At 37.7% G+C, this 26,258-nt stretch overlaps 1 protein-coding gene across 2 annotated transcripts in view; it reads right to left on the bottom strand.

Moving 5' to 3' along the window:
• The window catches only part of LOC108670150 (inactive rhomboid protein 1), a 55,383-nt gene extending 29,592 nt beyond the window's left edge, over window positions 1–25,791 (bottom strand). For both annotated transcript variants that reach the window (XM_018157604.2, XM_047880831.1), the window contains exons 1-2: window positions 24,769–25,791; window positions 768–797 (exon numbers count right to left, since the gene is read on the bottom strand). In XM_018157604.2, the coding sequence (XP_018013093.2) occupies window positions 768–797; window positions 24,769–25,775 (1,037 nt within the window). In that variant the 5' untranslated portion in view covers window positions 25,776–25,791. The remainder of the gene's footprint in view (window positions 1–767; window positions 798–24,768) is intronic.
• Window positions 25,792–26,258: the final 467 nt, after the last annotated feature.

Below are 26,258 nucleotides of genomic sequence, written 5' to 3'. Positions count from 1 at the left end.
AGTAGACTAATAAGTAAGATAATAAGAAGTAATACTGAAATAAGGAATTTCAATGGAGAAAAAACATGAATAAACACAAAGAGGATTAAGCACTTCTAGAGCGTGTGATAGTGTGCGTATGGCGAAGATTTTTCTGGATAACAATAATTATCTTCTCGGACACACAACAATTAATATTAAGGATATTGTAGGTATTTTAATTTCTTCACCTACAAATTAATGGTTATCCTAAAACATCACTAATAAATTTCTTCTATCTCCATTGACAAGCTTTGAAGCCATACAGGGAAAAAAATAAAAAAGGTGAAGGATTGACAAAAAATGAATCAGTTGAAGTATTCATAGAAGTGATTAAGATATTTAGTATGCACGTATTCCTTGATAGATAAATCGAGTGTTTTATAAATATTTATTTAATTTTGGTGGCGACAGGAAAGAGTTTTGAAGTTAAAACAAATATGGTGAACGGCATGGGACTTCTATTATCAATTTTTAATTCTTAAATATCGCAATAACAATGTGTATTTTAATTTTTCGCAACTTCAAAGCATCAACAATTTTTTTGAAGCAAATTAAAATATTGTTAAAAAGTAAATTAGCTTTGACATTACTTAAAACAACGAAAGCCGCAGATGGTTTGCATCACTAAAGGAAAGACAAAAAAAAAAAAAAAAAAGACAAAATAACGCTATGCTAGTCTAAGTTGCAAGCAATGTAAAGCATTTCAGTAAATAACAAATAATTAAGGTTAAAAACTTGATGTTTACCTTGGTTCGCCGAACAAGACGTAGTTGGCCCTGTGGGGCAAAAACATCCATCAGTCTACGAACATCGAAAGCACTATGAAGCGATTAGATTACATTAATCTTATCGTAAAACAAGCGTTTTAAATATATGCTAATTTGAATCATCATTTGAATCATATGGACTATTAATATTATTAATCATCAAATTCGTCGTACATTGCAATCGCCTATATTTGTCTTCTCTTATACACAATGTCTCTTCAACGCTTTGTTTTATCCTTTACACAACGTCTCTTCATCGTTTTTCCCTTCCTGGTTCTTATTTTTTACAAGATTTAAAATAGTTTCACTTGGTCAGCTTCCGGTAGACTCGCATATTAGATAACGATGTTGCCTAATAAGCGTCGGGATGCTATTTAAAAAATTATTCCCTTCACTCGGTAGTTGATGAAGTAATTTTAAGCGCATTTTCTCATTTATAGAAAAAAAAGGTGCTAGTGTGCTCGTCATGTCCGTCCGTCCGTGACGGATGGACGGACGTGAGAAAATGCGCTCTATGTCACTCCCTGCAGTGAGTACTGATCTAATTGTTTTTTGCCATGGATCTTCGTACAAAATTCGTCCCGAGAACCGATAGCCAATAAATAGAGGACTGTTTCATCATCGCAGGTGGCCACCGCAACCGCTACGATGTCGGCTTATAGGCCACGACTCCATAAATATCCGAGTATTTAACTCTTATGAGGATCAGTTCTAGCGGTTCCTACATGGAAGTTCCGTATTTTTTCGATGCGGTCCGAACTTCATGCTTCATCTTTTGTAAGAGTTTCGAAAACTGATAAATCCAAAATCGGTATTACCCTTCAAGTCTTGTGAAAAACAGCGTCTGCTATAAGAGGCCACCGAACTGGATATCGTGTAGATCTTGCATGGAGTGTATCATACGTAGACTTACAAGTCATTTCTTCGCATGACACGCCGGTGAACTTATACCTTGACGTTTATAGGAAGCGTGAACAGTTCAGCATGCAGAGTTTTGCGACCTCTTCTCTTGCAAGGAATAAATTCTGGAAATTCTGAACAGAATATTTAGCTACTTTTTAACCGAAGTACAAAAGGAAATTAAGTGAATTATTTGCTGCTGTTCATTGTATTGGCGCTTCAAATGTCAACTTGGGTCAATACGAACGCTGATCGACAGTCTTTGAAAAAAGGCCAACAGGTCACGTTGCGAGTGAATTAACCAGAAAGTAACCATGATTTATCGGTGATTTTTCAGTCATTCATTGTCATTCTGATAAGTGGGTAGTTAGTTTAGGAAAATCGTTTCCAGTTCAGGATGAAGCTCTAGAACTCATTTCATCGGCAACAGCGTATGCAACGTCTGACGCATGCAATACGAGCGCGCGGGAGTGATAAACCAGAAACGACGTCCGGAGAGCCGAAGTTATTGAACTGCTGGACAAATTTTTTTTATGAATTAATCGACGGTTTCATGAATTAATCATAATGATTTCATGAATTAATCGACGATTTCATGAATCAATGATTTCATGAATTATTCGACGGGATCAAAACCAACACAACAGGACGTCATAGAGCAAGCAGGTTGCAAGATTCCTACATTGTGTCGAGTCGGCACTCGATTGTGACACGGCGAGGTAACAAAGGCAGGGCCAATAGTGAATGCCACGACTGGCCAGCAATAAATGCCGAGGCAGATAATACATCTATCGGTTGCTGTGAAATTATTTCCGAGTACAAACGAGGAAGGGTAGAAGGCTTACACGTTTTACCTACGAACATTCTTTGCATGTGCCTCAAAAAATAATAATAATAAAGTAAAAACTGAGACTGAAAGGCATGTTATTGAAACTATTTGAAATAGCATAATCTAGAGAATCAATATAATTGAATCAAATAATAGTTAATAGTTTATGTATAGCAAAATAACACATATCCGGGATTTTCATTATTCAGGAAATGCTGCAAATTAGAGTCTTGAAGCTTTTCCGATTGATATTCGACAAGAGCTGTTGTCACCCCGTCCCCAAATTTACCGCAAAATTGAGATTTAAAAGTGTACATTATATAAATATCGTTTATTTATTCAATCCTTAAATTCATAGTTAGGAAACATAAAATTTTGTAATTATGTAGAACATTAGAAGTAAAAGATTTGGCATATTCTGTTCATCTTGACGTCGAAAAGTGTCCTAATAGCAGCCTCGCAGAATTACCTTTGCGGATTAATCGATAATGAGCACAAAAAAGAGCACGCATTCAACTTGATGAATTTCTGAACAAAACTGCCATGGAACTCTCGTAAAAAGTTTCATAACTTCGTTGAAAACACTTCAGGAAAAACCGACCTCAAAGGAATGACAGAAGTTAACAAAGAAGTATTGCAGGAAGGAACTGAGAGACGAACGTTCGTCGGAGCTTGGAAGAGAATTCCGTTCATTAATGACGTCACGGAAAATTGATGATAAACGAAGTGGCAGAGAAAGAAAAGTTAACGAATACCAATTTCAGTTTTAAATACACAAATGGATACCACACTTGATGAAGTGAAAATATCAAATTTAAGAAACTAAATCAAAGCTACTGAACGCGAAAAATATTTGTAAGTGAATGCATGTTTGACATTGCTAGTTATTGCCAACGCTATATTTAAAAAATAAATAAAAATGTGCGTCCTTTCCATCCATGAAATTACTTCATTCTCTTTAAATATTAACCAATACTTTTTGATGAAAGGCAGAAAAGTCCTGCATTTTGCAGATAAATTTCAAAATCAATCTGCTGAGTGGAAAACCTTTTTGAAATTAAGTCGAAAATTTCAGAGCGAAAGCAACGAGAGCTTTAAGTGATGCAATAAAAAAATGCTATTTGCATAAATAAAAATTCTTTTCAAACCATGGATTTATGAATCTCCTAAAGAAAAAATTTCAAATTTGATAAAAGATATTAACATTCATGAAGTATCATCAAAGCATTCGCCTTTTGACATTATAATGAGATGAACTTGAACATTTTCTAATGAATCCATCCTCGAACCCATGCCATTAATTTGCTGCGGTTCTAGAAACAGAATTTATTTATTTTCAATAGAAAACTGTTAACTGACCTCGCGCCACTTAAGTTATTTCTCAACACAAGCAAGTAAGGCTATTTTTGAAGGCAGCAAGATTTTAATCACTCAGTAATATTGCCTTGGCGTGATATTAGATGTCTACATTTGATGACTTATACCAATCACTATAGATTGAATTTTTGTTCTTATTAAGAACGCAGTGAAGTAATGACCTTGACGTGTCATTTCTTCATTGATTTAGGTTGGCATTGTTCTCCAAGCTTATGTCTTGTGAGATAACACAAAAAATATTGACCTCGGCCGGTATAGCCGCGAATTATGATTATATTAAAGTAAAGAAGCATCAGATGATAACTTCAGAATGCATGAAATGATCGTGAATAGAAGACGATGAATATTCTATTTGAATAAGCGAAATCTTCCATACGTTTCAAAAATGACCTTGAACGAATTAAAATAATGCTGACTGTTGAAATGCATGACGCCTTGCATGCGAGCTTCGGACAATGCAACTATTTTACTTGAAACATACTCGGGTTTGTTATGAAATCTGGACTCAAGCATATTTTGCCACAATTATTATATAATTGTTGTCGTATTACCTGTTAATGATCTTCTTTGCAAAAGTCGCAACCGAAACTTAGAAAAGGTACCAATGAAAATATTATATACATTTCATATTACATGCATTATCTTTTGAAAGAGTCCCATTGATTTTTGAACAAAAATAAATAAATAATTTTCCCACATTCTCTTCCATATTTTTTCAGCAAAATCCAGAGAAGTCGGGATTTTAATCAATGTCAATTTTCTCATCTTGCTAAAGGCTATGTTGAGCCTCGGTACAAAACAAGACTGATTGATAAAATCAGCGATTTTCTATGGATTAAATGGAATTTGTCGGGCTTTGCGCTTTAACCGCTCCATTGGAAACAACGGAATTCATTTTTCTACCTCACTGTGTTCTAGATGGACGAAAATGCTTCATGTGACGTACATTCGTTTGCAAAGAGTTTGAATACACGATTTCCGTCCCTTTTCTTATTAAAATGGTTTTTGTAATAATATAAAAATATACAGTGGTAAAAATTGTTAACATAAAATTAGTATTGCAAATTATTTATGATCGAAAAGTAAAATCGTTTATTTCAAATACAGGTCACGACACTAAAATAGTTCCATATAGTGGAATGAATGTTTAGAATCAAAACACGTACAGATATTTCCTTCACTTCTCTCAAGAGCACAAAACTAAAAGTCTAGATCTAACTAAATCCACGATATATATATTTATTATGTGCACGACACGCGTGTCAGAAGCAAACTGAATACGTAAAAAGTAAATTTGAGAAGAAATTGAACACTTCCACATCTTTTGTTTTAATGGAAATGTAAATGAAAGATCATGTATGAAAACGATCACATTGAATAGCCAATGAAATTTAATAGCAATTCCGTGGCAAAAAAAATATCTATAGTAGGTACCCAATACATTGCTAGATATGATAAATTCAAAATGATACTAACTTAAATCCCGTTTTTAGGAAAACATTAATCAAATAAATAAATGGCGAAATACCCAAACTTTGAAACATATAACACAGTCTGAGATCATTGAGCACGTATATACACTGTTAAACAAATTACCGTTAACGGTATTATCGACGTTTCAGTGGCCGGTCGGCACGTGAAAAGAAACACCGTGTCGACGTTTTTATGCTAATTTAACACTAGAAATCCGTAACACATCTGATAAAAACGGCGAAACAGTTTATTTTTACGGTGCGACCGGCCACTAGAACGCCAGTGGGACCGTTTTTTCACCGTTTTTTTCTAACAGTGTAGAGCGTACAATTCGCATGACATCGCGCGCATGCCTCCCTGTTGGGCTTTTTCAATTACAGAGAAGCCGAAGCTGACCAAATTACCCATCCGGCTTGAGCGTCGCCGAGCTCTCGTCATATCACATACGACCCTGAGCCGCTGTCTCATGGCCATGCATCAAGTGCGTGCATTCTACTTGCACGAGTGTCTGTTGCAATCTTGGTCGCAAATCCTGTGATTTTGATGCAAACTCTCATGAATAAAATTGTTGGAAATTTCGCAATGGAGATGCATGGAATGAGGATTGCAATACGCTCTAATTTGGACGGCCGTGGTGATGGGATCTCGACATTTACACGTATGAGAAAATAAGCTTAAATTTAATTTTAAAGGAAAATCCCGCTATTCTGTGTAAATAAATCATGAAAAATATTGCGATAACGATAATAATCAACATACAAAAAAACGGTACAGATTATGATAACTTTGAAAGCAATGTAAACGGAACATTCTGAATGAATAATGTTTAGGCGATGAGTTACCGACGGACAAGGACTTCTCTGTAGCAGGGGAAGCATCAGATGAAATCTAGTGCTGGAAAAAGATAACGTTCAAGAGACTTCTGTCAAAAAAGAATTCAAACTCATCGAAAATTTCATTGCATAATGTGGGACTTTATACCTCCTACTGAAGTTAATGCAATTAATAAATTAAAATGAACGACGTAGAAGATAGAGAATTTAGAAATGAAGAAAATGAGGTAAAAGAGATAGGTAGATGTAAATCAGAAGCATGCAAATGAAAAACAGTTGCAGTCTTGAAACTCTTACAGATTCGGGGCTCTGAGCGCCTCTTGGGAACCACATGCTCGCTGCTCACGCGTCATCACACAACAAGCATTACAGACATAAACTCAATAAGCAAAAATAGTTAAAATACCAGGAATAATTCTTGATTCTGACGAGATCATCGTTGAAAACTTGTAAGTACTTATACCGCGATATCACAGAAGTGAGAATAAGTTTTATGATGCTTCAAACAAGAAAGAGATGCACGTTTGTGTTATGACGTAGGTTTCAATCAGATACGAATGGGAGTATTTTCTATTTCTCCCGTAGGGAAAAACGAAAAATAATAGGAATTATCGTTTGATACCACAGCAAAATATAGCGTTTTTTTTAAAGTCCATGAAAATATCTGCATGGATGACTAAATAAAGAAATTCTGGGTACATGTAACTGTGTTGAAGTATGCGACCGTAAAATGTTATTTTCTTACTTCGCAAATTACCGAGGGGAACGATATATGATCAGATTCTGAATTAATAAAATACGTCAGCGAGTGAGATACAACTCATTTTCAAAGATATTGAATGGAAGGCTAAACAGCAAGTAAAATAACGTAGCGCTGTAACGCTGAGTTCACGTCTACGGCAGCGCGGCGAGCTACGTGGCCGATAGCTGACACTGCACACACGCGAAGGAAATGAAGACATCAGAGGCCATACTTTCAAAATTCGCTAAGTGAAGGTAAGTATTTATGATCTATTTTCTTATCTATGATTGGTGGATTTTACTTGAAAGGCCGTCAATGATTGGCTAATGAACTTACGATTTCTTAACTTAACTAAAGTATAGGCCCAGATCGTTTTGTCGACGCCCAAAAGACAATGGTTTATACGCAAATATTTGGTGACGCGGAATGAGATGGATGACGATCTACGGCGTCAGGGAATGCTATATGACCCATTATCATTTTGGTGTCGAGGAGAATAATGGCCAGTTGTACAGCATGTCTGGGAAAGAGATGACCCATCGTCATTTATATCTAAGAAGACTAAGACCTGCCGTTATATTTTATGCCAGGAAAGGTGATAGTCAGAATCATTTGAGTCCGGAAAGGTGGTGATCACTTTCCGGTCGAGTAAAGTAAAATGCAGTTGACCCAGGCGAGTGATATAGTGGATGACCTGCAATAATGTCAGGATTGAGCGACAAGCAATCGAAATGGTCAGCATTAGCATGAAGCCATTATTATGATTTCATAAACTGAAACTAATGAGACTCTGCAACTGATCCCATGTTTTCTCAACATTCTTAATAAAAATATTCCGAAAAAATATATAATAATTTTAACTTTTTCCTAGCATTAGAACAAAAGGCAAACCATAACGCATATTTTTAGATCGCTGAGAGGCATTTACATAATCTAGAACGGTCAGACAAATATTTCGTTCCTGACCTAGCCTCGGAAATCGGAAGAGTTTTAAGTTAAAATTTACTTGTAAAAAAATTATATTCTTTGAGTATTGCTGAATGCTCATATTAAACTAAAAGATATGAAAATTCGATTAGTTAAAAAAAGCATTCATTAATTAGTATAACTGTTACATTAAATATCGTTAAATGAAAATGTGGATATGATTCATTTTCACGAGCTGTATGGATATTATTCAATTTTACAAGCATGATAGATAGTGTTCACTGTTAAAAGCTTAACGGATGTGAGTAGTTTTAAAAAAACTTGATTAATATTATTGATTCTTATGACTTCGCTAGATATTATAAGTTTGACAATCTCGTTAGATATTATAGTAACTTTCACAAGCGCTATTAATTTTATTCATCTATACAACTTCAATAGATTTATTAGGTTTTACAATCTCGGTAAATATAAGTAATTTTCACCACCTTGATAATGTTATTCATGTGTACAAGTTGGATAGCTATTATTATTTTCTCGAGCTCTTTATAAGTGGCCCATACTTTCAAAAAAAGTTAAGAGATCGTAAGTTCATTAGCCAATCATTGACGGCCTTTCAAGCCAAATCCACCAATCATAGACAAGAAAATAGAGCGTAAGTACTTACGTTCACTTAGCCAGTTATGAAAGTATGGCCCCAGTCCGGCAATCATGGACAACGAGACTGGGATATATGAAGGCATTGAAGGCTAGCGGGGAAAATGATTCGGGAACGATCGAATTTGTGATTCCTGATGGCAGAGTCAAGAAATGCAATCATTGACAGCTGTGAAATTTGTCTATGGTATTTATTATCAGGTGAGCTATGATAAAAGGTGTATAAATAACCTAAAGGTCGTTAAAAATACTAATAGCTTGTTATTGAACTCAATGGCAATTAGTTTTACTATTAAATACAATAGATGAAGCAAAGTTGATTCATTAATCAAAGTAAGGACTAAGGCTAACTATAAACAAGGTAGGAAATATCTCGATGATGATGTATTTATTGAAGTAATAATGTAGTTTAAGGGGAGCGTCTACCCTAAAATTGAAAATTTTCACTTTTTCAGTTTTTATACTCATTTTAAAGCTGACATTCTGCCCTATCCAACGGTACCACTGCCATATCTGTACGTTGATTTATGATTTCACGACATTTCATGAAAGGAGGGCGGGTGGGGGAGTTCTTTAAGTAATTAGATAGTGCCGTTTTCTAAGAATTTCACGTTTTCTTTCATTTTTTTCGAAAAATTCACACGAACAAAAATGTCTTAGAATTCTGTTTTACATATGTGTACCAAGTTTCAGAGTGATCCGTTCGTAAATAGCCGAGATAAATTTTAGGGTAGACGCTCCCCTTAAAGACAATGAAGTTTAAATAAAATCTTAATTTAATGCGCCACGTGTTATGCATAAGTTTGCTTTCATACGCGCGAAAATTCACCATTCATATATCTATGCAATCAGTCAATTAGACGATAATTAAAAGACGGTTTACAGTTACTCACTGAAATAGTACACCCTGGATCTTGGTACCAAACAGTGAAAATTGAAACTCATATGAAAAAATGTGGGTCGAAATTAAAAACCGAAATGTAAATAAATATGAAATTCAATGAAGTAACGGAGTTCTTGTGTTTTGCGCTAATGAGCGGCGAGGGAGCGCGGGTACCTCAGATTGAAGGCAGCTTGCTATACAGGCGAATGTTATCCGCGTCGTTAATTACTGTGACGATTTAAAAGAAAAAAAAAGTTTCGAGAGCAGATCGATCAAGGATTTACTTGGAAATAAGTTGAAAATATAAAAAAATTCCAGGACATCGGTAGAGATAAACAGGGCAGTTGATTCAACTAAAACTGATGGCCAAATTCGGACTCGGTTATAAACAAAAACAATTTTTTCTTTCAACTTTGACGGAGGATACAATCAAGGTGACAAAAAATAATGAACAAGTCGACTTAAATTGATTACCGCGTAAATTGTTAAAAAAATCTATATCTTTGAGAGAGATGAGAACATCAGGATGAGAACATTATTCCGAGTGAATAAATGTAGTTTTTTATTTGACTACAATCACTACTTTTTTGACTACAATCACTACACCACTACGACACGTTACTTTAAATTTCATTGAGAAAAGTAAATTGTCGAGGTTTATCTATTATTTTAGAAGCAAATTGTTAGAACATTAAATGTACTCTAAAGATACACCAGATAAATTCTTTTATGGGCCAAAAACAAAATACCAAGGGACAACCCAGCACTGGAAAATTGTCGAGTATATTGCCTCTGTTTTTAAGCAGACCAGAAGGACGATATTTTACTGATAAACTCGGACTTTTACAAGCCTAGCGAGACAGAGTCACAGATAAGAGACAGAACTCAAGCAAAGATTGCTGACGACGGTAAAACTGTTCACTTAATTTCGTTTGAGATCAACAACTATTTTCAACAACTTGTTTTTCAGGAAGAAGATTTTTTCCTGTAACGACAAGGATCAAAGCAAATTAAGTTTCATTAGTGAACGCGAATTTCCATTAAGATCACAAAGCTAGTTAATCGTCAAAATTTTTATCCACTTGTGGTTAATTTCCTCAAAGTCTTCAAAGGGAGCGCATCTTTTATAATCAGAAGTGAGCTGTATATTTATTTCAAATTGCGCATAGGTAGTTAACTTAATCATGAGTAGAAATAGAACGAATGACCACTCAATTGCTAGAGATATTTCAAGAATAACAACCGTTAGTCAAGGTACAGGGCACAAAAAAAAATAGTGATAAGATACGCGACACAAGGCAGCAAACAATATAGTAAACGCTGCACTACTGAATATACGTAAAATGCACAGGGGCAATTAAGACAGGATTTCACACGACAAAGGTCGGCAGTCGCAAGGCATGATTCTTCACGGCGGAAAGCCACAGCCACAAAAAAAAAAAAAATAATAAAATAAACAATACCCGGCAAAAGGCGACAGACGCATGGCGGGAGTTTTCAGAGCAAAATTCTGCTGCAGCACTGAATAATTTATGACATAAGGCTACAGCAAGATAATAGTGATGAAAGATGAAGGTGCAAGTCCATGAATGTTATTCAGCTAGAAAAAACTGCCGTGGTGCTTCAGCGGATACTGCTTTTATACGTTACGTACGTCCTTATGGTCCTTTTGACAGCCTTAACATGAGTATAAAACCTTTCTTGCTTCTTCATGAAAAAACGAAAGAAGTTATCAGAATATGGATTCTTTAACATAATCACGATCTAGAAATGTGAGCAGATTTCCAATCGCTTAAATTATGCAGATACGTCTGTCAAACCGCGTTCGATCAAGACAGAGAACTTGCGACTTAGATACGAATCGGGAAATTCGAACTATTTTTTGCTATATTATATTTCAGAATTAGATACGAAGGCGGAAGGAGTGAAGACGTCATAACGGCTGCTCGAGCGCAAGAGAAAGAGTGCAGACGCAGTCGCGGATGCTCGGGAGTAAGGGAAAGAGTGCAGACGTCGTCGCGGTGATCGGCAGTAAGGGAAAAAGTGCAGACGTCGTTGCGGATGCTCGGCAGTAAGGGAAAGAGTGCAGACGTAGTCGCGGATGCTCGGCATTAAGGGAAAGAGTGCCGACGTCGTCGCAGTGATCGGCAGTAAGGGAAAGAGTGCAGACGTCGTTGCGGATGCTCGGCAGTAAAGGAAAGAGTGCAGACGTCGTCGCGGCTCAAATTTGTATGCGGACCGTCGGCGTTCTGATCAAAGGCAGTTCGCCACAGCGCGCGCCGAATCGTACACTGAATTCCAATTCTTTGATGCCCTTAAAGTTTCCTGATAAAATTTCTGGCGTTTGAAGATGACAAGCTTTAGATGGAATTCCATTTTCTGGTTCAAATTAAGTATCCGGAAGTTGAAAATGGAAACTTTCAGAACCCTCACTGAAGTTGGATTGCAAAAAGAATGACAGGCGAGAATCTATTTCAGAAAGTTTATTTGACGTAGAACGATCTCAGACGTTTAAAAAAGCAGATCGAACACATTTAGATGCAAATGTCCAAGCCTGGCAAAATTGCTAATATGATACATAGATCAATCTTCCATTGGACTAATAACACACCAATGTAGGTAAAGTTTATCTAAAGAATGAGAAAGAAAATTCGAGCTTAACGCATGTAACGAAATAAACACAGAGCTTACCAATAGGAAGATTAGATCATAAATTATTCTATTATCATAGCCATAGATGGACATAGGAGATTCAAGCCACCAAAGTAGACAAAGAAACTATTCTATAGGCAGATTATATCATAAATAATACGATTATCGCAGCCAAAGATGGACATAGGAGATTCAAGACACCAAAATAGACAAAGAAACTATTCTATGGTCAGATTAGATCATAAATAATACGATTATCACAGCCAAAGATGGACATAGGAGATTCAAGCCACCAAAGTAGACAAAGAAACTATTCTATGGTCAGATTAGATCAAAAATTATACGGTGCTCAGAGTTACCCCTGCAACACGCACACCGCGGCAGCCGAGTAGATGGAAAGCAGTTGGTCTCTATACGGCGCCATACGCAGATATTCCAACATTCCAATTTCCGCACCTGCGGACTCTCATTGCCGAGGAAAACCTGTTCGACGTTTGCCTACGAAATCCTGGGTAAATTCTGATGCATTGAATTCCGTCCATAGACCGGCCAATGCTATTTGATTGAATTTGAGAGTGAAATGTATGCTTCAATGCTAAGTAGCAATTCCAAGAGGAACGGGCGTAGAACCTCTGTTGTTAAAATAAATGAAAATAACAAAGAAAACTTACTGCATGCGGAAATGTTAAGTCATTGGGAACGTAAAGGAAAATGAAAAAAATTTCTTTCAAATGGTAACAATTTTCAAATGCTCCTCCTAACTTCTCGCATGAAAATAAGCATCTGGGCAGTGAATAAGAGGAAGGTTAAACGATGTTGTGTAAGTTTACCATTAATGAAAATGATAAGGCTCATGTTGGGCCATTGTCGACGATATAAAAACACATCAAAACCCGGTAAAACATTTCATTAATTAATTTTGCTCTGTGCTATGACGGAGTTACGTCAATGCGGGCCAATCAGTGGCTTGCAATTCTTGGACAAATTAAAAAAATATAACTCAGTACTCACTGCAGTGATTGAAAGAGAGCGCATTTTCTCGTCGATGAAAACGCGAAGTCACGGACGGGCGGACGGACGGACAGACAGACAGACGGACGGACATGACGAGCACAATAGTGCATTTTTCCATAAATGAGAAAATGCGCTAAAAAGTCAAACACAAAATGAAAAAACGCTTTGCTTCACGGTGGGAGTTGTAAACGCAACTACAGTTCTCCATGATGATGGACCGATACTGTCTTTTGGGGTGAGCTTTATTTATTTCTCTAGTTATTTAGTTATTTAATTAAATAAAAGGCTCAAATATTCGATTGAATATTATGCAAGAAGTCAGTAAATTTAACACTAACACCTAAGGTGCAATAACTTCAAGAAATGAATGTGCTCCATGTATTTTCATGGCGATCCACAAGCGCTTGTCGGTATAAATTTTTTCACATGATAATTTGCTCTACCTACATTCATGCTACTACATGCAAATGAATTTCAACCCATCCATTTACTCGACCTAATGTGGAAACATGTTCATTTCGTTCCACAAAACTCAGGTAATAATTTGGCCTTTTATCCTAGAAGTTGTTTGACAATTTTGAAATATCGCTAAGCGATGGAAGCAGCCGTGCGAAGTCACACGAGGCTGCACGTTTTGTGAAATTTTAAGCGCAGATAAAACACGTTCATTTTTCCAGTGTCCGACTGCGCACTACAGCGTGTCGAGGAGCAATCCATGCATGAGGAAAACTCTTTCTAGTTTTCATATTTTAATTCAAACCTCGTAAGAGCCATGCAACAATTTTGAACAATTGCAGTGACATTTGCTACAAAGGAAACTTGTGCGCAATTCACAAAAGCTTCGATTACTTTACCGCACGGGATTCCGCTTACACTAACACATGACACACACACTCACATCACGCACACATCAAACACACGCACATGGCAATGACGCTTTCTCCTTTAAAGGTCATAACCAGCCCTGTTCCTACCCTGCCCCCTCCTACACCCCCTACACTCCCTCAAACCCTCCTCCTACAGAGGGAGGGGAGAGAAGGGTAGAGAGAGCCTCCCCTCCCCCATCCCCCGAGAGCAGCTACCAGCAACAACGTAATAGAACAAATCACGAGCTTATAAACCTCGTATCGTTCATGTTCAAGACGCTATTTTCACGGTGTGACACGCTCAGTCATCTTGTTTTGACAGTTTATACCTAATTATTTATTTCCAATACATGTATCTATTAATACCGTGATCCAACTTAAAACTGCCAACCATACATCAAGTTTGCCGTGAATTTTCAAAGTTGATTATTGTTCACGATGCGCGTACGTAAACTATGTACGAAATATTTTAATTGCACATTTCACTCGATTTTTAAAACTGGGAGCTGATGATCGATCAGCTTTTCGGTATAATTAGAAGAAAAAAAAGACAATATTTATCATTGAAAAAATAAACATGTAATTGCCGAAGCAGGAGTCATAGTGAATGAATCAACAGAGCTTGAAAACATCTTATAGTTTCAAACTACTTTATTTTACGATGCAAAGCGTTGAGAATGCAATGACAAGAGCAATTATACATGATAAGGCGCGAGCTAACCAGGAAGGATTGGACAAACCGAAGCTCGGGTATGGCGATGGAGAATTATAATCGGGTGATTATATCAGGCAGCGGAGAAGTCAGGTGATTATATCAGGCAGCGGAGAAGTCAGGTCGTTACGTCCAATTAGCTGGCGAGGTAAGCGAAGGAAGTTTACTGCAGACGCTCCCTTAACTTATTAATGTGATTCGCTCGTAAAGCTTAAAGTTTAGAATAATACTTAGATGTAAATGAGCTACTGAATCCTTGAATATATCAGAAATGTTTAAACTATGTCAAGATCATTTATGTACTGAGAGTTTATTCAATTTCGAGTGTTTTCTCATTCCATCGAGAATAAATTTAACATAACGGGATCAAATTTTTCTGTTCAAAACGAAATTTTAATTGTGTTAACTCAGGCCAAGAGCACTGCCCGTGAATATGAATTTTATGAATACCGAGTCCCTTGGCTTACTCGGTTTCTTTCGCGGATAATTTTTTTAATCGAGTAAAACTAGGAATTTTGAATGTCGTACAACGCTCCCTAGTGAACGCTTTACAATAAAGTTGCAATTCATCTGAAAAAGTGATAGGAATTCAATTTATTATGTTAAGCTTACGGAACTTATCTCATACAATCTATTTACAGAAGAGAAACGGCAAACTGCTCTTTTAAAAGTGTCAAGAATCGGACAGTTTCACCTCGACGATTTTTGTCCACGAGTCGTTCAAAAGGAGTATTACAATAGAGGATATAATACAGGGACAAGGAGTAAGCTAGATTTTTCCAGGAATGGAAGGATTTAGCAGGAAATCGTGTGTGAAAAAATATTTAGTTTTTTAAATGTGGATAAAAATTTGGATCCAGACAATGTCGTATGCTACAGGAAAAGTGGATTGAAAACAATATTTAGTAAACGATTTCACGCTATAAAAATTAGTGATAACAGAAAGCATGTTGCGGTCTCCTTTTCATACCAATACCGGTGCCAATAAAAACATTATAGTAATACCAAATTTGATACAATGTAAACAATTTCACGAACAAATTACTAATTTATTATAACCCATAAAGTCCACGTGAACGTTAAATGTATTCCGACCAGACATATTTGGCTCTTTTTACTTGCAATAGACGAGGTTTATTATTATAACGAATTGAGAATAAAACTCGTAACCGATTCTTGACTTGCCAGCATACTGACCTTCGAAACTGTTATTGACGTTCCCTCGCTATCGACCGATCCTCAAACGCAAAGAATTAATGACAATCGACAAGAATTTCATGTTGAAAACAAATATCTTTTTCTCGAATGCGGGGTAAATGCGCAAGTTTATTGCGAGGACTGAGCAGCTTCTGGTGGAACAGACGGCCGTCTCTGCGATAATGAATGAGGTGAATGAATTAATGCGATGATGAATTAATACAACTCAACATCACTAGAGGTCTTTAATCAATGCGTATGTAATATGAATTAATAATGATACTTCTAGAAATAATTATATTGAAACTTTCACTGTGATAATATTGATAAAAGTCGGTCACGCATACGTCCTTGACACTCATAAATGTAAGAATAACTCCATAACGAATCGAGCTTGGAAAAATATTTTCTTGTTTCATTTAAAAATTTAAATAAAGCAGTGCGTGATTCACGGCTGCAGCCTGTCAGTCAATCCTGAAAAAATGAATAGCTCAAAGTAAAATTATTCAAGATTTTTACTTTGTATCCTTCTCATTCCAGTCACTGCTTCGCATCCTGCAGCTGAAGAAGCAGTGAGCCTACAGCGCTCTGCTTGACAGTTACTGTGACCAGTAAATCACTGGCGTCAAGTGATTTACTGGTGATCATAACTATAATAAATGACTCAGTAGCTCAATATAATATATTTACATCACGTGGTTTCTACAAACTGTAACATTGTGCTCCACAGGCACCTCTTGTTACATAAAACCTGTAATTTAATTCCCGATAAATTCTGCCTAATGTGCAAAGTTTTCATAGTTTAGCCGGATTAATTATGATTAATTACAATTACGGTTAGTTCCCCATATCACCATGTATTATGACATCATCGGAATCACAGTTTCTGTTGAGCCAAAATTCGCTCAAGTGCTGATTAGTTAAATGGCGAACGTTGAGTAGAGTAGTGATGACGGAACTTCACTGCAGGGTTCAACGCTCACAAATACGTTTTAAAGTAATACAGGGAAATTCATTCACTCATTCAGCACAGTTGTTATATTAATACGAGTCATGACAGGAGCAAACAATTTCTTTGCTTCTCTGATATTTTAGCTGTAACTCACAAAACTATCAGTTTTGAAACCAGTCGTACTAATCTTAAGCCACTTGGACCACCTTTCCCAAGGCCTCTGGATATACAGCGAAGCAGTCGCAACATGCAACGGTAGCGATGCTTCTTGGGCGCTGCTCCAATAAATTCGCTCTGAACCATAAAGAAAGATTCAAAAGTTCGGCAAATAATATAGACGGCCCAGACGATGCTTTACGAGCGAATAAAATCCGCGGCCGTAGAGCTGCTCGCAAAGACGCATCGATGCTGCCAATCGCCGACAGATCTTCGCAGACTTCGTAAATATAATGTGTAAGACGCGCGCTACACTGCAGACTCGGTGAAAGACTTGCGTACGTTACACTGCAGACTCGATACAAGACCTGAGCGCGCTACACTGCAGACTCGGTACAAGACCTGAGCGCGCTACACTGCAGACTCGGTACAAAACCTGAGCGCGCTACACTGCAGACTCGGTACAAGACATGAGCGCGCTACACTGCAGACTCGGCACAAGACATGAGCGCGCTACACTGCAGACTCGGTACAAGACATGAGCGCGCTACACTGCAGACTCGGTACAAGACATGAGCGAGCTACACTGCAGACTCGGTGAAAGACTTGCGTACGTTACACTGCATGCTCAGTATACGACTTGCGGTAAACGCAACGGTAAACTATACTGCATACTCAGTATACGACTCAGTATACGGTAAACTGCAGACTATGTACAAGACCTGAGAGCGCTACGTTGCTAAACCCTCAAACCTTGAAGACTGTCTACCTAGTCGGAGCATCATTAAAACTATTCTCGATCTCAATGCTTTCAAAAAAATTTAATCAATTTTAAAATTTTAATAAACAGATAACAAAGTTTCTGAAATGTCATTTCATTAAACAGAAGACAGAGATTCACAAAAACAGAAATAATAATTACAGGACCTAATGCTTAATAAAAATATAGATTTTAATAAAGTTGGATAGCAGGATCTTAACCTCTTCAATTTATATTTTTGATTGTCGACCACTTCATAGTATATTTGTATATACATCGACCTTCATGCACACATGCATACAAACACGTGGAAAAAATGGTGAGGAGTAATTAACTTTTAGTGGAACAAAAACAAAGAGAATTGCTATGTAAACATTGTTTGAAGATGCATATAAAACAGATGCCCTCACACAAAACCAGAAAGAATGGAATACAAAAATTATTTTTTTCCCTTAACAGACTTCTTCCCAACCCGAATAAATTAATCAAATATTGGAATTAATGAATTAATAAAATATATGAATTAAACCTAATTAAATTAATTAATTAAAGTTATGTCCTCAACCCGCTGGGGTCGATTTGTACGTGCTACTTGGCCGACTCCTTATCTAAAGGCATATTCTGAGTCGGCCGAAATAATCACGTCTAGCACTTGGTATCGATATCTACCCTTGTGGATAAATTTTTTATTCTTTTCCCTTATACAGTGAGGGGAAAATGCAAACACAATGGCCTCATAAAATCTTCCTGACGAGGGAAAATTCCATCTGCACGACCGTGTGAAAAGTCGTTAAGTGGAGGGAACAATCCGCGGTAATTTTCAGAAAAAATGCACCCAATTAAGCGAGTGCCATCAATATCAGTGTGAGGGGTAAGTGTGCAATAACAAAGGGATCGTTGAATACAAAACTGATGTTTAATCTTAAGGAGCTGAGGGTAAACGCTAAACAAATACCAAGGGAGCGCAAACAAAGCAAGATGCAGGTATTTACAAGAGGAGAGAGATAAGCAACGCTCTTGAATCATTAATAGCGGATTAGTGGACATTTTATTAGTTATTTCAAGTTTAAATTTTGGTTCATTTGAATGAAAAGGTATTTTACAATATTGAGAAAAAGATATGTGTATATAAAATTTATTTAGTAACTCCATCTATAGAAACGCTTGAGGCGTCGTGATATGAATTTTAGTAAATTATCAAGTCAATAAGCTAAGCTTCCATAATTAGGAGCCCCTACTTATATATATTAATAATAATATAACTTACTATTAAGCATAATTAAGAGCCCTTCTTATAATAATAATAATATAACTTCATATTGAGCATATATATAATTAAGAGCCCATCTTATATTAATAATAATATAACTTACTATTAAGCATAATTAAGAGCCCATCTTATATTAATAATAATATAAATTCCTATTAAGCATAATTAAGAGCCCTTCTTATAATAATAATAATATAACTTCCTATTGAACATAATTAAAAGCCCTTCTTATATTAATAATAATATAACTTCCTATTGAGCATAATTAAGAGCCCTTCTTCCCTTCTTATATTAATAATAATATAACTTCCTATTGAACATAATTAAAAGCCCTTCTTATATTAATAATAATATAACTTCCTATTGAGCATAATTTAGAGCTCTTCTCATAAAGTGAGTTAAGTTAAAATTCATAAGCAATGTATTGTAAGGATATCGCACTTTTTATTACTAAGTGCAGAGAAAGATGGTAATTCTTATATAAATATTTCTCGTGATACACTGTTAACATGCGTTAATCATGTGAGTAACGTAAATAGTTTTAATCTAAAATTTGAATGACTTACAACAGTCGTGTAACTATAATTACATTGCTATTTAGTGAAACGACATAAAATGACATTCAAAATAGCTGAGTTTGACATTAAATATGAAATAGCGATTCAGTAAATCGCAATTCAGTTGTTCAAAAGCTAACGAGTTTAATCCCTTCTACCAATTTAATCCTCTTTTCAATTTTCATTACTCGAGTTTTCCTTGTCTCCCCATAAATAATGAATCGCTGATGAATTTCAATGAGCTGTAAAATAAGAATTCTTCTCTGAAGCTAAATCCTCACGCTTCGCTTGCTTAGTTCATAAATTTATTTTATGAACAAACGAAGCCTGAGTCTTACTCGCCCTCAAACAAAAGCAATGCTCGCTCGGCCATTTCTATTAAAGAATTTCACACTCGACTGGATACCAATTTTCCAAAGGAAGTAGGCAATTTTAGTTCTTGACTTTCCAGGAGAAATTGGTGGTGATTACTTGAGGAAGTTTTCAGGAAATTCTGGAATTGGTGAACTAATTCGAGATAACTTTTCCTTCGTCGCATGGGCTGTGATTACATGGACGTTCACCGCTGATTGTTTCTCAGTAGAAGTTAGGAAAACAGCACATCAAACAGTACCTCAAAACAGCATACGGACAGCCTTCAATCCATTTCATACGGTAATTATGAAATAATTTCATAAGCGCCGCACATCAAACAACACACAGACAATCTTTTTTTTTATTTCATATGCTAATTATATTGAAAAGGTGCATGAGCAGAAATTATTAATTATTATAATTCCATTTAGTTTGATTAAAATTTTATTTATCGCAGTTGATCCTGCCTACAATTAACCAAATTTTTTGCAAACGCTAACAATTGATCAGGTAAACCAACAAATATTTTGAATAAGCACACTTTCACCGCATGGCCCAGTTTCTTTTTGCCGAGCAGCGTGTCTAAATAATACGCACTACCAGCGTTCTTTGGTTGCATCGACCGATGCAAAATTGAGACGAATTCCCGTAGCGCGGTTGCCGGCGGCAGCATGTCAACAAGATGGCTTGGTAAGCGATGCATCTTGCAGGTCCTGAGGACGAGCCTCGTCTTGGGCGCTAGTAAACAACCGCAAGTCAAGGGGTTTATGCTCTTGAGTAGAAAAATTAATCACATGCACGGCAAGCAAACCACGCTGCTCGCTTACATTTACGTTGGACTCTCTAGACGTGATTAGTACGCACATATGCATGTGAGATGATGAACAGAAATTTCAACAAGTAACGATGCTCAAATAAAGGGAACAGTGGTTTCTATGCAACAAAATCGGCCTGGATAACCTTGTAACGTCCCCTAATACTTCATTACACTACAAATTTAACGAGAGACCTTTAACGGCTGGTATGATATAAGAAAGTGATTATGAAACAAACTTCGTCACTTATTCATTCCAACGAATGGTAAATTATTTCACATTATACATAAAATATAAATAAAGATCATCAGGTCGTTAATCGTAACAGGTTTAAGATGAATTTATTGAGACCTGTATAGATTATTTGACTTGAAATTTTGATTTGATAACAGTATCAGGATAATAGAAATCATACACGATATTTTTGCCAGGAGCTCACATGAAACGATATTTTGAAAGGATGACATCAAAGCCAGCTTTATAAAATGCAGTAAGCGATCGTGTTCTCTGCCGTCTGATATTCCCTCCAGATCTGGCACAGGATTTGCCATCGATCCTACAATCGGATCCCCGATCTCGCTGTGATGATCCTTTTGGCAAATTGAAACGCCATTTTTAAAGGCCTGATTCAATCGCGCTTGTGATGTAAAGCGAGTTTAATGGAAACAATCATAAAAATTTTTAATAGATCTGTCGCTTGTTGCAAGTGTCCGATTTGGTCGCATTTCATGAAGCGGCAAAATTATCTCGCGTGTTACCTCTGGCAATCGTAAAACATGGGATTGTGTTCACATTTATAATGCCTATTATGTGAAAAAAAATATCATTTTGATTAACGGAACATAACGACATAATATTTTTGTATCCCACACATGTAAACTCAACTTGAATTGCCCAGTTCAGTTTTGTATCCTTTAAAAGTTCCCAATAAGTTGAAGAGTTGCTTTTGTACAGTGTTACGAATAGAAATAATTTCTTTAAAAAAATTTGCTATAGAAATAATTTCTCTTAACATAATTTGCAAAATTTGATGATATTACGTCTCCTTGCGTTGTTAAATTAATTAGCTGCAATATGACGGCCTAAGGGCCGCAAATGCCATCAAATATGTACTAAGTAAAGCTCCTAAGGATCCACATCACAGAATTCTCGCCGTCAAAAAGACTTCACAAAACGCTTCGAATGATTGCATCGTGAGCGGGCACGAGCGGTAGTCACGCTACTTCGCGTCAATGTCATGCTAACATGCTATGAGGAGACCTACATCGTCACGCTAACATGCTATGAGGAAGCCTACATTGCGAAGACTGCTACTCTGCACAGCTGATTTCCACAATTATTCTTCAGGGATTACGTCTGGCTGTGACCGTCACTCTGTTCGTAACTACCGTGACTGCCTGACAACCATCAAGGCAACTATTTCTAACTATTTCTATCCCAGTTCGATGAGATAAGTTGAAGCATTGCTGTCATTTCCTCGTGTTCAGTACATGCATGAAGCTAGAGCTTTTAGTCCTTGCAAAGTGATATCTTCCTAATACCATTGCAGGTGAGTAGACTTGCCACGTTGAGGAAAAAGTCCCGGTAAGCTTTCAGAAGTCTCATGCATAAAGCTGAGGGCTTGCTCCCGAGGCTAGCTCGCTAGAGGGTTCTGAGTTACGTCAACATCTTCTCAGAGTTAGAGCGCCCGCGGCTCGCTCTGGTAGACACTCTCGAGCATCTTTATGTCTTCCTCGCCATTAATATGACCAGCCAAAAACCCAGGCCCATTCGCCCTGTAAAGGCGACCGCCAAGCGCTGGCTTTCCCAGGCAGTTTCGCTTAAAAATGACGCAGGAGCAGAGAAATGGCGGATGCTTGAGAATTTATGCGAGGCGAGTAAGCTACCTACCTCCTGGAAAACATATCATAAAATAGGACGAGAGACTCTAAAAGCTAGAATTAATTAATTATTGTAGCCAAAGATTCGATGTAGGAATTAATCCCGGCATTTATTATAAAAGTAAAGGGTTCCATTTATTTTCTTTCGAATATCAACCCAGATCTACGCTTGAAAAATAATAATAATATCTTTCCGTAAGAATCAACCTTTAGGTTGATAATTAGTCAATTTGAACATCAGGTATCATTCTGGGTATCATTAAACAGATATTAAAAGACAAACATATACTCAAGGGAAGGTTGAATAAGATTCGTACTGAAAACTGCCTATTTTATTGTAGTATATTCAATGAGCTACATTAAAAAGGCCGAGGGTGAAACCTCTCCGTGAGTTCATATATATATAATAATGTAAGTCAAAACGATTTTCCACTTACACGTGTTCTTCTATGGGCAAAACAAGAAGCATATCTGATGACTCTCCATCAGACAAGAAATGGAAGCAATTCTCTACCCGTCGCTGCACTTCGAGAGGCAATAACATGCTGCGTTCGCATTTTTCTCGACTTAACAAGTTTCACTTACGACTATTTTTTGGGCGTCTTACTGTTTCAAGCATCGTTGGACGATGTTTGTAAGACCTCACGAGCTATTTCGCCAAACGGAGTAAATTTCAAGTTATTTCAAGGTCTGTCGTAGAATAGAGGCGGTAAAAGCTTCACAGGCAATTGGCTTTTATGCAACTGGCAGTAACATCGTAATTTTTTGAGCTTCTGAAAAAGAGAGGCCCCTAAAGTTCCATAGGTCGGCACAGCAATTGCATCAAACTTTATCGAAGTTCAGGGCAAGGTATCGACTACAAAGAAGATTTGTTCTATGTTTTTTTTTGTGAGGGAAAATAATTTTGATAAAGGGTTTTCGAGACTGCAGCTTGAAGGTATGTCATTTTTCAATGCTGATGCCGAGCCAAGCTACTTCCCCTAACAGGTGCAAATCGAATTGAGGAATGAACTGATGTGGGGGAACTGCCACGTTCGGGATTGTTTTTCACTGTTTTCGAGGTAACTTATTTAAGAGCAGCTACAGCAGTGGAAGAGGTAAAAGTAAATTAGTTCTAGAATGGATAGAATTGCTAAAAAAATTTGTACTACGAGCAGTAAAAGCTGACCAGTGCCGATTCAGCACGAAACTTTAGATAGAACTGACTGCACGACTACCGGAATAAAGCTGGATGTCATTCTATGCGTGCGTTGCATTGAGCCTGTAAGTTCACAAAATAATTTGTCGTTCAAAGTTCACGATGAATTATACGATGTGTACTAACAAATTTCATCTAACGGGAAATGAATGTCTCAATCTAATTGGGTAGCTTTACAAATTTGTTTACAGAATTTTGTCGCAGAAATTCAATTTCATGCAGAATTTCAAAATTATTGAGTCCCCAACTTCAAACAAAGATGTGCAAGAGTGCCTTTGATATTCAAGGTTTGCTTTATTAAAATTGGAACTCGTACGACTACGCAAGGCCACTTCGTTGCTAAGGACAGTCGTTGCTAACAGAAGCTTAAGAAACAATAGCGAATATTTCCGTCGAGGAAGCACTGATTATGCAATATGCATTTATTTCTGGGCAGTGTTGAGGTATAACTTTTCAGCTGAAAACCTCGCCGATAATTCTTCATTCCATCAATTTCCAACCATTAAAGCAGCAGTAATCAAACCATTACACCACCATTAGGTTTTAATTATTTTTAGTTCTAAAATATCACACAAAGTGACTCCCAAAATACTTGAAGGGCAGTAAGATTTGGCGTCGAGTGCGCTTGCCCAGTGTCCAATAAACGTAAAAACAATGAATTGGGTAATAAGTTCCCAATTTCATTGAAGACGCCGACGAACGTTCACCTGGCGTGTGTTCTGTTCCCTAGCTTAAAGTTTAAAAATTCGTCTAGATTTTAGAAAATTTATCATTCTCGATCCTCCAACAGATAAAAGGACTAGTAAAGCTAAGTAATTCAGGTGCAAGTCATGTAGGTACACGACTCGCAGAGATGAATGTAGCGGATAAATAATGATTATAATGCATAATTATCGCCATTATAAATAATAAATATAATTAAATATAGTCATTAGACACGGTATACTAATTTTACACGGTATAATGAGTGACTGACCTGATGGCATCCTCCTGCTTGGCGATGGCCTGCGTGTAGCGCACCTCCTGCACAGGCCGGGGCGAGGTACGGCCCAGGTGGTGGTGAAGGTGGGGCGCCATGTGCTGCGGGTGCGATGGCGTCGGAGGGTTCGGGGTAGGAGTCCGAGGTCCGGGGGTTCGAGGAGTGGCCCGACGATCCACTTCGTACATTGGATTTTCAATAACGTCTTGATCGATGGGCGGCTTCTGTTGGTTCCTAAAGTCGTGTCGGGGCGGCGAGCGGTAGTCGTGCAGGCGATACTCGGGAGGGGCGGGAGGTAGCTCACGTCTGCGATACATTTCGGCGAGATTGCTGCAATCGCGACCCGAGAGCGAACGCGTCTCGTCATTGTTGCGGAACTCGGCCGTTTGTCGTAAGCGGGCGGCCTCGCTCGTCGGAAAAATGTCAGAGAGGCGGGATCCGCGACCGTCCAATGATCCGTACAAGTCGGAATGAGATCTCGCAGGCACGGCACCACGTCCGTCCAACGTACCATAAAGTTCGAGCAATCTGGAAACGCGTTCTTGTCCGGGACCAGCAACCGTAGTGGGGGGCGTATACATGGGGGGATACTCAGGGGGAACAGCCGGGCCGTACTCCTGGGGCATTCTAGGGTAGCGGTCAGTGGGAGGCCTCTGCGGCCGGGGCCGCGCGAAGGGATCATCGGGACTTGGAGGACCACCATAACCCGCAGGCGGAGGAAGATCGTCGCGCTCTTTGATGCGGTGTTGCCCGAAGAAATCTTCCTTGTGACGGTTGTAGATATCGTCGAGTTTCTCAGGCGGGAGGTAGTCTCTGGGGGTAGGGTAGTCATGTCTGGGGGTGGGGTCGTGATGTCGGGGGGCTTGAATCTGGTACTCGGGTCTAAGATAATAGCGAGCACCGCGGCCATTGCCACCGCCACCAGGCACTCCAGGTCCTGGAGGACCAGCGGCCAGGCCGCGTCTGTAGTCATCGTGACCATCCTTCACAGGACCTCCTGTCATCTGAGGCACGTGCTTCGTCTGAAACGAGAAAAAAATCGAGTTAAAATCGCTATAAATAAATTAATTTTAATTCTTTTAGCAAATGTAACTAAGATGAAAGGTCGTGAGAGACTCGAGCGTTAATTGTATAAAACGCAACAAATGAATTTATAGTGTTTTGATAAATGAATAAGGTTTTTGAGGCAGGTGCTTTTTGAAGCAACAAAGGAGTACACAGCACCCTATACGCGGGCGTCGGACTCGCACATTCTCTAATCACTAAGTTCAACTTTGTGATCTGACAAAGTTATTTTGCGCTGGCCAAATTCATTTATTTAAGTTTTCTTGAGATGCCGAAGAAAAAATCGTGTGTTATTTACAAAAATCTGCAGCAGTACCTCGATGCTTCAACTAAGAGGCTTCAAACTTCGTCATTCTCGACTTCAAAGGCACGTACAGTGATTGTCTTCCGGACAGCCTACAGTTGGTAGACTATTGAGGCTG

This window comes from Hyalella azteca, unplaced genomic scaffold (genome assembly GCF_000764305.2).
Source record: "Hyalella azteca isolate HAZT.00-mixed unplaced genomic scaffold, Hazt_2.0.2 contig6416, whole genome shotgun sequence".
NCBI classification, from domain to species: Eukaryota; Metazoa; Arthropoda; class Malacostraca; order Amphipoda; family Hyalellidae; genus Hyalella; species Hyalella azteca.
The sequence above is the reverse complement of the archived record's forward strand: the minus strand, read 5'-3'. Positions and strand labels throughout refer to the sequence as shown.